Source organism: Pipra filicauda, unplaced genomic scaffold, assembly GCF_003945595.2.
Source record: "Pipra filicauda isolate LSUMZ 115617 unplaced genomic scaffold, ASM394559v2 scaffold109_size3271384_pilon, whole genome shotgun sequence".
Taxonomy (NCBI): Eukaryota; Metazoa; Chordata; class Aves; order Passeriformes; family Pipridae; genus Pipra; species Pipra filicauda.
In genome coordinates this window covers 1098159-1111379 of record NW_024103540.1, presented here as the reverse complement: position 1 = coordinate 1111379, position 13221 = coordinate 1098159, and the positions used below count along the sequence as shown (strand labels likewise).

Sequence of the window (13221 nt, the reverse complement as noted above, 5' to 3'; positions counted from 1 at the left end):
GCCCCAGCCCCACGTCTCACCCTGGGAGCCAGAAGCACGTTTTGCAGCTCCACACAATGCATTTCATTTCCATTAGGAGTTCCTTCATTGCAAAAACGTATTTGCTTTTATCCTGTGTCTGTGTGCATATCTACGTTACATCTATCTATATACTAATAAATATATATGGCCTGTTTTAAAGTGCCAATTTATAATAAAAAGCCCCCTCCTCAAAAGGCAGGCAAGACCCAATTTCTTCCATGACAAGAAGGGAGCAGAACTGACTGAATATTGCCAAATGACGTAAAACATAATTTAAAATTTCTTAAATAAATATAAAAGTTATTCCTAAAGAAGCCATAGGCATGTCAACAATACAGGTTGTAACCGGCACTCAACAACTAAAGTACCATTGGAAAACTAAAATGCCATAGCAACTTCAGCAATAGGCATGATACATTGCAAACATTTTTTTTCTTTTTAAATTAAATGTACACCACAATGAACTTAAAAAAAAAAAAAAAAAAAAAAAAAAAAAAAAAAAAAAAAAAAAAAAAAAAAAAAAAAAAAAAAAACAAACCGAAAGCTATTGGTGCAGTAAGGAGAAGACTTCTCAGGTGTTACGGGGAAGGGGACCATGCATAGAAAGCTGTGTCTGTATATTCATTGTAAAACGGGTCTATAAAGTGTAAAGCAGGTAACACAGTTGATACAAGAACCCAACTCTATACGAGATGCCAAGTGATGTCACATGACTGGCTCCAGTTTCAACAGCAATGGATATTAAAGCAAGTCCATCCAGTGCAGGTACGAGATGAGCTTCACTGCAGTAATACTGAAGTTGCCTTTTTTCAGCACTTAGCACAGTGAGGTGGGAGAGGGGAGGAGAAATGCTCCAAGAAAGGGCGGGCGGGCGCTCTCAGCCCCACTCTCCCGCCCGTGCCCGTGCCCGTCAGTCAGGAGGATTTCCAGGAGAGGTTGGCTCTCGGTGGGTGATGGGCACGTTGCTCCCTGCCAAAACCGTTCCCAGGAGCTTCAGGTGAGGGAGTGCTGATGTGCCGCCGGCTCCGTGTCCGGTGGGATGGATGCCCTGGCACAGGGACGCGGGCGGGCCTGGGGACAGCCCGGTGCCGGGGCGGGAGCTGCGGCCACAGCAGCGCTCAGGGACCTCTTTGGGGGAAGTTCCACAACTGTTTCCTGCCAACTGCTTCACATACGTGTTGGAAAAGGACATGGCTCTAAGTTTCAGGAATCACAGTAGTGCGCAGTGGGTACAGCAGGGAGCAAACACTTGTGAAACTCCGACAGAAGCAGCTCCCAGCCCTTTCTTAAAGCACTTGTTTTTTTTGTTTGCATTCAGGGAAACCGACTGCAGGCTTATTTGATCCAATTTTCTCTTTGCACCATACACATATAAAACATTACAACTCTGTATAAAAGTACAAGTGGTTCTTGTACATCTGAATTATGCAGGAACTATGTGAGCAAATCCTATCAAAATAGCTATTTTTTGTGTGTATAAACAGCATTTGTTTTTAGAAAAAACAATATCATAAACTGCAGAATCTGTACAAAAATATAAAATAAATTTGGGCAGCAGTTTCTAAACAGCCATGTAAATGCAACACTTAAAGAGGAGCAGGTTAATGCCTCCAAAAGGCTGAATTGCTAAAGTCAACCTATACAGGGCTAAAATGGTATTGAGATTATCTAAATAATAAAATTTTTTACCTCTTGCAATAAAACTTATAGAAAAAATAGACAAGTATGCACATGCAATTTACAGCTTTCCCCAACATAATCCTTGTGCTTAGCTTTCACCTTTTTTTTTCCTTTTTTTTTTTTTTTTTTTGTAATAACATAACATTGTCTACAATACATATTCTTTCCTATACCAGGATATTCGGTCTTCCTTGAGGAACCACTTTTAAAAAAAATACATTAGAAGTGGTCATACATGGATGAAGGCACTCCAACTCTGCTCGAAGCAAAAACTAGTGTGATCCTTTTCTTTTCAAAAAAGGCAAGCAAGGATGCATGCACAGTGCTGTGAATTGGGGCTGGGAGGAACTATGGAAATACTACCAAGTGTATATACTGGTACTTAAAATAAAAAAAAAAACAAAAACCAAACAAAAAACCCAAGAAGTTGCTATATTTCTAATATTTTAAGACCCAACAAGCACCTCCATGATGTGATCCAGTTCTGTGAGATCCATTTTGAAAGGCTGATTTGGAGTTACTGGCTGACTGCTGTACGGAGCGAGAGTTTTTAGGAGCTCATCTGCTGAGACAGGAGCCATTTTTGAGGCAGCCCCCGTGGCAGACGTGCAGGGGTCAAAATCATACATGGACGTATCAATGTCAGCGAACAGAATGTCATCCAGGGTCAAGTCTGTGAGGAAACCTGTGGAAGCTGTGATCTCAAAGTTGCCGGGTAGAGAGTCCATGAGTTTGGATTCAGCCGTTCTGCTCTCCGGGAGGCCCTCGGGCTTGTGGATGTTGGACTCGCTGGGATGGGCTTTAGAGCCATCGGCTGCTGTTTCGGCTGCTACTGCCTCTGCGGAGGTAGGTGCTGGACAAAGCTCCTCGATTTCGTCCAAGGCTGAGGAGAAGCTGTCCTTTACTGGTTGGAGAGCGGGAGGTGGTGGTTTTGTCGGACCATCGTGCTGGACAGCCGGGGAAGTGCAAAAAGTGTCGTCCTCGAGCAAAGAGGCTGGGGTGAGGCAGGATTCCAGGGGCATAGTGCTTACGAAGTCAGTGGGGAGCAGGGGCTGGGAGGCGAGGTGGCTGAACGCCGGCTGGGCCTCGCGGAAGTTGTCGCTGAGAGGGTCGGCAGGCTGGGAAGCGGTCACAAACATGGGCCTCAAGCTGCCTTCTTGTTTGAGTTCTTCCTGGATTCGCCTCAACATGTTGTTAATTAAAACTGTCTTTTGCAAGCTTGGCTCGGTTAATGGCCTGTGGTTATAAAGTTTCATAAGGGAAATGTTGAAGATAGTCTGACGCTGTAAGGTGTAAGACACCTTAGAGGGACCGTCAGTGGGAGACACCACTTTGCCTTCCAACCCATCTTCATGCTCGTCAAACTTCCGCTTTCCTCCTTTCCCCAACATATATCTGAAAGGAAAAAGAGGAGACCCATGAAGACAGCAAAGCCCAATGCCACACTGTCCACACAAACAACTCAGTCTTGGCCCACAGCAGCGTGATGAGGAAGCAGAAGCCGCCTTAACGCAGTGCCCTGGTCCATCCTGTTTCGGCGTGGCTATGCTGGTAAATCCCAAGCAGGGATTCAAACAGCATCTCTAATACTCAAGATCTTGCATGCTTGGCAGCAAATTTCCCTCTTACATACATTATGGTCCCCAAATATCTGCACAGAGGTGCACAGGCTACATATACTGTACAGAACATTTCTTTACGTTTCCTGACCGACGCAGTGCTATGCCTGGGAACACAAACTTAAAGCACCAAGGTTCTTACAATGAATTTCCTTTATTATTCAAAAGCTTGCTCACGGGGGAAGGGAAGCAAGGCTCAAGCAATTGTATTTTAAGAGAAACCTTCCCAGAGAAGTTGGGAGATCCAGCCCTTCGGTACACCAGGATATACGCATATGGGTTTATTTAACTGATCGCCTAAGGACTGAACAACCAGAGCAGGAAATGCAGTTATTGCACTCAGAATTAGATAAATTACAGATAAAGAAGAAGATCTGTCAAGTCTTTTAGTCTAATCCCCAAGATCACTCTCTGCACTACACTCTGCTGTTGGTCAGATGGCAGATTTTTGAAGGAAACAAAGGGGATTTTACCAAACTTGCCCCGCCTTGTAAATAATTTCTGAGCTAAGATTAAGTAGGGCAGTTCAATCCCCAGTGCTATCTCTTCCAGGATGTTTCACAGCACCTGGAAATGCTCCTCTACACAGCACAGCCCCAACCTCATTTTGTCACCATTATTTTTGTGACATGAAGATCCCCCCAAATGCAGAGGATTGAAGGAATAGCATGACCTGACGTTCTCCTCTCTCATTTTCCCAGGTACAGTGGTGAGGTGCTGGAGCCCTAAACCACTCACTCTTTTAATAGGATCACAGGCAGCTCCCTGTTCATTTTAACGTGTTTAACATTTTAGCTCTCTGTTTAACAAAACTCTAATAAAATGGCATGAAGATTTCTGCCTTGTTTAAAAAAAGAAAAAAGTAGAAGAGGCTTTTCAGCCACAGCTACCCAGAAAGAAGTTGCAACAGCAATACAGACTTTTACCCCAAACCTGACTCCTCTCATATAATGTATCTACCGTCTAGAAGACAAAATCCACCTTCCTTATTTGAGTACAATTCCCAGTTCTCCCAGTGGGATTGGTGGCTGTGAAATGACTGCACCAGGCAGGTCTACCATCAGTTTGGTGGTCATACACCAGTTCTGCAGACAGACAATGTAGGTAAGGACTTACAAACATACCCAAGAATGAATGACAAACATTTAAGAGCAAAGAGCCCTTTGGAAAGCAGGAGAGGGGACAAAAGAAGCCAGAAGAAAAGGGCTTCAGAAAGCATTTGCTGGGTGGTAAATCCAAAATCAGATTGGATGAAGTGAGCCTCTTCTGGTTAAAAATAAGTCCCAAATCCAGATACTTTTCTAGCATATTATGCAATTAAAAAAAGAAAGGCAGGGGGAGGGAGCAAGCTGAGCAGAGCTGAGGAACAGGTAGGCTGCCATCCAAGCTCCTTGGCCAGCTACCAGCAATTCCCGCGCCTGGAATCTTGGGTGAACAAAACCTCTGAAATTTAGCACTACTGCCGAAGTCTGGTTTTTCTCTGCTCCCTAGTGTCACTTCCACAGACTACTCCAGAGCTGTGCACACAGGTTTGGAGTGTGGGGGGGGGCTTTGCTGTTCAAATGTTCATGGTGAACACATTTCCTTCCACTTTGGACAGATAGAGCAAGAAAGGGAGGATCAGGCTAGCAAGAATTGAAACCCTTGCCCAATTCCAGCACGTTTTTAAAGCAGCAAGGCGTTAGGAGGAGAGGTAGCAGTTTTCCATCCCTTCCTGCTATCTCCTCCCCCTGAAAAAAGACAGACTCTGTCCTAAAGACATACCAATGCTCGTTCCGCAATACTCTATTTAAAGAAGACGTTTTTAAATGGCTTGGGGACTAGAAGAGTTTTGAAGTTTGTCAGCCTCTGCCAGGAATGTATACAAACATCCACTGTACAAAGCAAACCTTTTCCCCCACGATAAAGAAAACAGCCCAGGCTCTGTTCCCTGTGCTCAGTTATTAATTATTGACAGGCGACATCGGAAGCATTTCGAACGAACCCAATCGAGCCCATTTCCACCCAAGCGTGAGGTGCTGGTAGTTAACACGTTTTTTTAAGCTGATCAGTTAAGAGCTGTGGCATCATCATTAAGTAAACGCCACGATAACCTCGCTACGTCATTTTCCAGGAAGCTCAGAAATGATTCAAGGTTTCCTGTATGTGTGACTGTCAAGCTTTCACACCTCACTCGATCTTCACGTAGCTCGATTCAGAGCTTGCCCTTTTAAAAGATAAAATAGATCAGGCAACTCCCAGTTTCACCTACCAGCTTTTCAGCACAACTTTCAATTTCCTTTTCCCCCCACTAATACTCTCTGAGAAGAGGGTTTAACCACTAAAGCACCAAAGCATGGGGGGTTTATTCCACCAAGGAGGGGGCTCAAATGAGCACCGCTAGACTGTCAGCTTTATAAAGTTTTATTTTATTCCCTTCTCCTCTGGCATGCAAATGGGAATTGTAAAAACCTTTTCCTCTGGTTTCCATAAGTTGCTTTATTCATGCTAAGTGAAGTAAGGAGGCAGTATCTTTTTAGACCAACTGGTAGAGTTGGTAAAAGCAGACATGTTTGTGGGCTTGCAGGTCTTTCTCTGGTTCTCCATAAAGGAATTACATAGTTTCTGACCATAGGAGCTTAAGACAATGTTGCCTGCTTGTTCTTTACAGTTCTAACCATCTCTTCCCTTCTTCAACCAACAGCATCACACCTACATTAAAGAGATCATTTTTGTATGTCTTTAAGATTCTCAACGCTATTTTTTTTAAAAAAAGGAAGCTGTACAATACCAGCATTTGATCTGAGTCAGTTCTGTTCATCTCAAAAACTTTGCTCCTAGGCTTCCCAGCCAAAGCTCTTGCTGGGAAAATGAAAATGCCAGACTTGCAGATCAGCTTGACCAAAGATCAGTAGAAAATGAGCTAAACCTGCATCATGCCAAGTGTCAAAAGACAGAGTTGTCCTACCACGTCATACAGCCCTAACGGGGGCAGCCAGACAACAGCAGTCCACCCAAATGCAAGACTGGACAGGCAGAGATTAAAGGGCACGTTCGTGGAGGGTCTTTCATGCATCTATTTTGGCTGAGCACCAACCTCAGCCAGATGTATTTCTGCTGCATTTTCATCCATCCGCTAAACATCACTTTGAGGTCAAGTGTGAAGAGTTGAGACGGGACGTCGCTTTGTTGTTGTTGTTGTTTTAATAAAGGGTGTTGCAGGGTTTTGGTGTGCAACTTAAGTTTTCAATGTTACTTAGGTATGTGGAACCAGAAAGCTGAAGAAAGACAACGAATGGAAAAGCTGCGCTTATCTGGGGATTGGGGTGGGGGGAGTTACTTGGAGATCTTCCCCAATATTAATCTACCACTTGGCTCCAGCTCTGGAAGACTCAGAACCAAAAGCTAAACCATTGTTGCTGAGAAAGATTCAACTTGCTTTTTTGCCCATTTAGGGTGATTGCACGCGCCTCAGCGCCAGAGAAACCCTAGCATTGTTTGGGAGTTGTCTTTTCTTAATTGAAAAACAAAAGTAATATTTTCTTTTTTTTGCCATTTGCATATCATTTAGCTTCCTTTTATTGGCTCTGCATGCTTTTCAGACAGAGCTGGGAAAAAATGTAGTTGGGGCTCAGCAGAAGAGATAATCAGCCTGGAGCGGATGGTTCTCTGGAGTCGACCATCATCGATTACACACAGGAAAGCTTGTGCAATGCCTGCGTCTCTGAGCCCACTTAGTGACGAATCCTTGGCTCTCTGGAGCACAGAGGTACGTGCACGCTGTGAGAGTATTATATTTATTGATTGTGCTTTGGACGTTACACCTTGTCACTGCTGGACTATTCCTGAAGTCCTTAACAATCGGGAGTTTGGCGCAAAAAAAAGCACCAGATACGTAAAAAATTGAGAGGAAAAGTGATTTGGCTCACCAATAATAAAAATAATCTTTAATGTTAATTCTCAAACACTTTTAACAATTAAGTTTTAAATGTCTCTCAAGACTGAGGGCTCTTCTTGGAAATCAATTCTACAATCCACTAGGCTCTCCCTCCTCATCAAGGCAGACAGGAAGGACAAAAAGAAAGAGGAACTGAACCCCAAGAACAACGGAAAAGGGTTTTTAAGAAGTCATATTTCCACTCATAGATTTACGCCACCCTCTTGGTCAGTGTAGAGGATGAACAGCTGAATAGAGTGAGGTTCACTTTTAGAACCAACACCATGTTGGTTCTAAAAGCTAAAAGCACCCAATCCCAGAGTCCACGAGCAATCATTCCTCCCCATGCAGCCAAATGCTGAAAGACAGGTGGGGACCACAGGGGCCTGTGCGAGAAGTGGAGTTTGACGCAGGACCAGTTACTTTCTGAAATCTTGGGTAACTAAAACCACGGGGGGAAAAAAAGGAGAGAAAAAGAAAAAGGCAACCTGGGGAAATTAAAATAAAACACTACTTCAGACATGTGCATGAAAACCCCAACAAAAGCCCTCAACAAAAAAGCTCCCTATAAAAGCCCCCCAAAATGCTATGAGAGTACTGAGTTTGCACATTTCATTCCCAAAACAAAGTTTCACACACCTCAAGTGTAAGTGAACCTCACCAGGGTTTCTCAGAGAACCTATCCAGTGAATTATGCAAGTGCTTTCTGTGTCACTTCTGGCATATGAAATACAACTTTCCTCCATACCTCACTCTTCATCCTTGAGGGTTCCATTGGCTGTATCCTGGCCCAGCAGTAGTCAATGAGTGTTTTGTTACTGACTTCAGCAAAATCAGGATTTGGCACAGATAGCTGCAGGACCAAAATAAAAAGGCCCTTTATGCCAACTGGGTTCAACTGGCAAGACAAGGGCCAGATCCTCTGAGCTAACAGTCAGGTTGAGCTGCTGTGAGGTATTTCAGTACTGCTAGATCCAGCCTGAGGGACCACCTGAACTTGTAACCCACTTCAAAGTATCTGTCCCCTAGAGCTGGGGAGGCAAACTGGTAAACCTCTCTCTCTCCATCCCCAAGGTCACAGCAGAGAGAGAGAGAGAGACAGAGAGAGACAGAGAGATCTCTGGAAGACCCCTCAGTGCAGGACCATGGGCTCACCCGCAACAGAATGATGCTCCTTGGCCTGCAGGACCCTGGCAAGGCAGAGCAAACCTGCCCCAGCCTTCTGAGAGCACTGGCATTCTCCTCCCATTCAAAGTTAGAAACGAAAAGAAACTGCAGAGGGGAAGGCCAGTATAAACCTGGCACCACCTCCCAGCCTCACTAAAAAGGAGGAAAGCTGAACAGCCCAGATGACAAGGTTTAACTCCAGGACTGGAGCGAATAAGCAGCATGGACTTTCAGAGGCGACAGCCACAGCACCCTCCTCGGGGATTTCATCTGTTGACACCGGAGTCTTTAAATCCTGGCACGGCAGCATCCCCGGGAGCTGGGACAGCGTGTACCACGCAGTGCCGCACGGCCACGCTCCCGGTGCTGCAGCTGGCTCACACTGTGTACACACACTGGCCAGGGCTGGGGGCGGGGGAGGGCATCCTTCTTCCTCTACAACAAGGCTGTTCCTTGGGATCTGATGCAGATTTTACTCACTGGAGTGTACTGCATCCATGTTGCCTGGCTAGAGAGGACTCCTGACAACTGCTGCCTGGTAAGAATTGGGTCTCACGTCACATGTGAGTTAAAAAACAAATCTCCCAACCCCAGAAGAGAAGTAAGAGAGAATGGAGCTGTGCTGGGGTGTCTGTCCTCACCAGACCCAGTGCTCAGGCATTCCCCATTTACAAGGTTTGTTTTTCCCTGATACATCTTACATTAATTTTGGCTGCCCCCAACTGCCTTTTTTTTTTTAACTGAGTGAGGTTTAATAAGCACTTACAAAACTCCTTTGGAGTATATAAAAAAATTGGCCTCCTGGGTAGCTCTGTGCTTCCAGAGTACAGGGAATTGTTTTTATGTTTGCAAGCCTTTGCTGCAAGGGTGTCAGTGCCAGCAGTGACTGTGAGTGGCAGGTATTTCTCATGTGTATTTTACAGGGACCCAACTCTTCCCATCTCCTGTGGTGGTGGGTAAACCTCGGCTCTTCCAGAAGAAACAGGGAGGCAAGTAAAGCTCCTCAGCACCTCACTCCTGCATTCAGCAAGAAAGGCAGCTTCCCTCTCCCCACACAGTCTTAGCCCTCTGCTTTAGACACCTATGAGTGAAGACTGTGGGGAGAGCCAGCTGAGTGACAGGGTCTTCTCTAGACTCAAGTTAAAATCAAAATAAGAAGGAAAACCACTGTGGGTGACTCTCAGATGCTAATCTAAGTAGGAATTAGTTAAGGACTGTGCAGGGAGACCTCTGAGCTTCCTCTGTTGACTCCTGTTTGCCAGACTCTCATCTGAGAAGCATCTGAAGTCGTGCAGGTCTCGTGGGGTTTGACTTTGATACCCAGAGCTTGGAGTCCCCAGGTCCCCGAAGGAGTGTCCATGTTAATCAGAAAGTAAGGTGAAGCCTTCCCTAGCAAATAAGCAATGCAATTATAAAGCCAGTCAATAGTGTAACGCCAGCCAACGTGTTCCAGCGATATTTTGAAACTGTAATCTGATCCTACTGTTTCCATCCTCGTGCCTTGCCTGCTCTCCCTTGTTGCATACTGTACTATTTGAGGCCCAGAGGGCAAAGCAAGCTCTTGCTGTTTGTTCATGATCAGAAACTGCATTTGGAGCGAGAGCAGAGCACCGCCCACACCACTTTCTTGATAGTTTCCTTAACTTCCAGCTGCTGAAGCCCTGCTAGAAGGCTCTGCAAAACAACCAAAAAACACAAACTCCACTCCTGCCTTCGGTTTCCAGCTCCTTTTCAGCACGCTAAAAAAAAAAAGGCAAAGCCGCAGTCTAAGGCGATCTCCGACTCTGTAGTGTGTTAAAGTCTTGCAGGAAACATATGCTTCTATTAAATTGGAAACAGTTTCTAATGCTGTCAGTTTGCTAAATGTAACATGTTCCCCTGGAAGAAGTGGAGCAGTTTTAATGTTTTTGACTAACTGCACACATCCAAACAGAGTCTGTCTGATAAAGCTGGAATGGGCTCCAATAAATATAGCTTAGAATAAATTACTGCCTCATTAAGTAATTGTTTGGAAAAAGGACAGCAGGTTTTCTAGATTACAGCCATGTTATTAAGGGTGTTTATAATATTAGGAATTCTATCAGGGTAGCAGAACTTAATGCAAGTTTAAATCAGAGGAGCACTTGTTAGCTCGTTAAAGCATTAAAGACTACCCTGGCACAACTAGAAGGTGAACAAGACTGCACAGGTTCTGTGCATGGAAAGTTAGCAAGGCACATGCAAACCACTTGAGGCTGAAGGCAAGAGTAAAACCCTCAGTAACTCTGACAATTCCTTTTCAGTACGAAGCAAGAGGGGAGATTTAGATGGGTAACACACTGGGGCTAAAAAACATTTATTCAAAATAGGCTTTATTCATGTACAGGAAGGCAGTTGTCTTTATTGGAAATAAAAAAAGAACAGGTTTGGATTGGCCAGCAGAACTAATTTCTGCCTCAAAGATCTCGGAGCCAAAATGTCAATTCTCACATGTTCTGCTTCAGACAGATGAGCATCCTTACAACAGCACCCAAAAGATGCAAACAAGCCCCCAATCTACCCTCTTTTGATCTTGTCCTTAACTGGAAGCTTTATGAAACAAGCCCTCTACGATTCCTAACGCTGTCTCAGCTCTTCACAGGCCTGGTACAGACACGGCCCTGCTGACCACCAACCCTGGCAGCACCTGCTTTGAGGCAGATCAGAGTGGAGGAGTCCCCCCTTCCCACTACCAGGAGCTGCTTTGTTAAGGGTAGTTACTGAGGGGAGAAAGATTTTCAACAACGTGGCAAAGCTGCCCTCGCCTTGGGTCACCTCTGTGCCAAATCTTCCCCAGAACGGCTGCACATTCCGTCACAGTGCCCATGCCACCACACAGGAGCCTCCTACCCAAGGTTCAGCTTAGCTGAGACTCTGGGCTTCAAAGAACCACCAAAAGAAGTCCAGGCGAGGTTATTCTGAAATTTGGGTCTCCATGTGGCAGTGTTAAGGCAGCAGCCAGGCCTGCCAAGTGTGAATCAAGTTCTATTGTGCTGTGTACACACGGGCTCAGCGGCTCTCTGCCGGTATCAAAAGCTCAAGGACTGGGAGCTGCTTCACACACCTGGGCATCAGCAGCAGGAAATCAGAGCTGCAGTCAAGCAAACCAGGCACAGCACAGCCAGATCCTCTGACTTTACTACATGATTAGCTGATTATTCAGCAAACTCTGCTTGTTGTCACCCAAAAAATATGCAAGGGCTTCTATGCACAAGCCTCCCTGGGATCGGCCAAGCAGCTCCTCCTGGCTCCACCTCACATCGCTGTTTCTTTCCCCAAGTGTGGCACTCTGGGCCCTCCTTGCATGGAAGCAGGAGATGCTGTTCTCACGAGCAAGGCCATAGCATGATGAATTCCCCCATCAGTGGACGAGGAGCCATGCCAGAGCCAGTGCACACAGCTCTGTGCCGGGAGAACCAGACCCATCGTCTCTTCCAGAGGTGGAGCAGCAGCAATTAAGATGGCTGTGTACTGCTCCAGGGCCCAATTCAGCCCAGGGCTGACTGCCTTCCACTCCTCCCCACTGCAGAGCCAGCAGGCACCGGCACAGCGAAAGTGCTGGCTAAAAAAGAGACACCACACTTGTAAATTAAATTCAAAAGCGATCTGAAAGAGTTAGAACAGCCACCAGAAAGTGACACAGGCTAGGAAACACCAACACACACACACACACACACTCCCTTTTCACTGCTAAAATTACACGCCTGTAATGACAAGATGCTACTGGTCAGACTCTGAGGGAGAATGATGAAATAGCCAGCCCGGTTGTACCTCCCTCCTCCCCTGCACTGTCGCACGGAACAATGGATTACGGCAACGCTGTGTTGCATTGTACAAGACATCTCCATTGGCACGTGCACGTCACGGGCCAGCTGATATTTTTAGCAATTGTAGACCCATCTTCACTGGATGTGCATAATTCCCACAAAGGTTAATGAGGATTGTGTGTGCATCCAAGAGAGACGAGACCCCTTTGTGCATAATAAAGGGAGAGAGAGTTTTTCTCACCTATGTATAATTACTTTGCCTGAATCCTATCACAGCATCTTTTTCCCCAAAGGTACCTTGTTTTTCCCCCTTGTCACAGACCCTTAATAGACACATGGGGGAAAAACAATACCCACACTACTGTGAAAAGAACTGAATGATTTGCCAAAAAGTAGGTTATTGCTCTGAAAACAGTGTTGAATAAATTATCACAGTCAAACTGAAAAGCAGCGAATGGCAGGAGGGAAGAAGGAGGAAAAAAAAACCCACCTCTGAAGAGATAAATACTGCAAAATGCACCATACATCCCTGCAATGACAAGTCATTTTAGCTGCAGATTTTATTTGCTAACCAGTTTCTCACTACTGAGAGTTAGAAGAGGAGAAAAGAAAGGTGTTTCCCTGGAATTTTTTATAGTAGCTATAACATTATATGAGTTGTTTTCAACATTTTTGCTTAAATGAAACAAACACAGCCCTGTAAACAAGTATATTCTGTGAAATAGCACCCACTCACCCCACAACTTTCTCTGGAACAGGTGAAAAAGCTGCTGAACATTTCTCTACCACCAGAGAAAACAAAACAAACAAAAAAAAGGCAAAGTTTGACATGAAAGTTTGCTAAGATGGTGTTAAATGATGTTAACACTGATAATAACACTGGCCTTTCAATCCAGTGTACTAAAGCTCTTGCAGTTGTTGAAATACAGCATATGTTTTCATGTCTCATGAAGGAGCCTTCTGAAAACTGATTAAAGGGAACTTTGGCCAGCCTTGAACTATTCTCAACCTGTAATAGCTATGAGTTCAAGAG

At 45.1% G+C, this 13221-nt stretch overlaps 1 protein-coding gene across 7 annotated transcripts in view; it reads right to left on the bottom strand.

Annotated features, from left to right (window-relative positions):
• Nucleotides 1-539: 539 nt before the first annotated feature.
• Nucleotides 540-13221, bottom strand: part of SERTAD2 (SERTA domain containing 2) — a 76789-nt gene continuing 64107 nt past the window's right edge. For all 7 annotated transcript variants that reach the window (XM_027711437.2, XM_027711506.2, XM_039381084.1 and 4 more), the window contains one exon: nt 540-3096. In XM_027711437.2, the coding sequence (XP_027567238.1) occupies nt 2148-3092 (945 nt within the window). In that variant the 5' untranslated portion in view covers nt 3093-3096 and the 3' untranslated portion in view covers nt 540-2147. The remainder of the gene's footprint in view (nt 3097-13221) is intronic.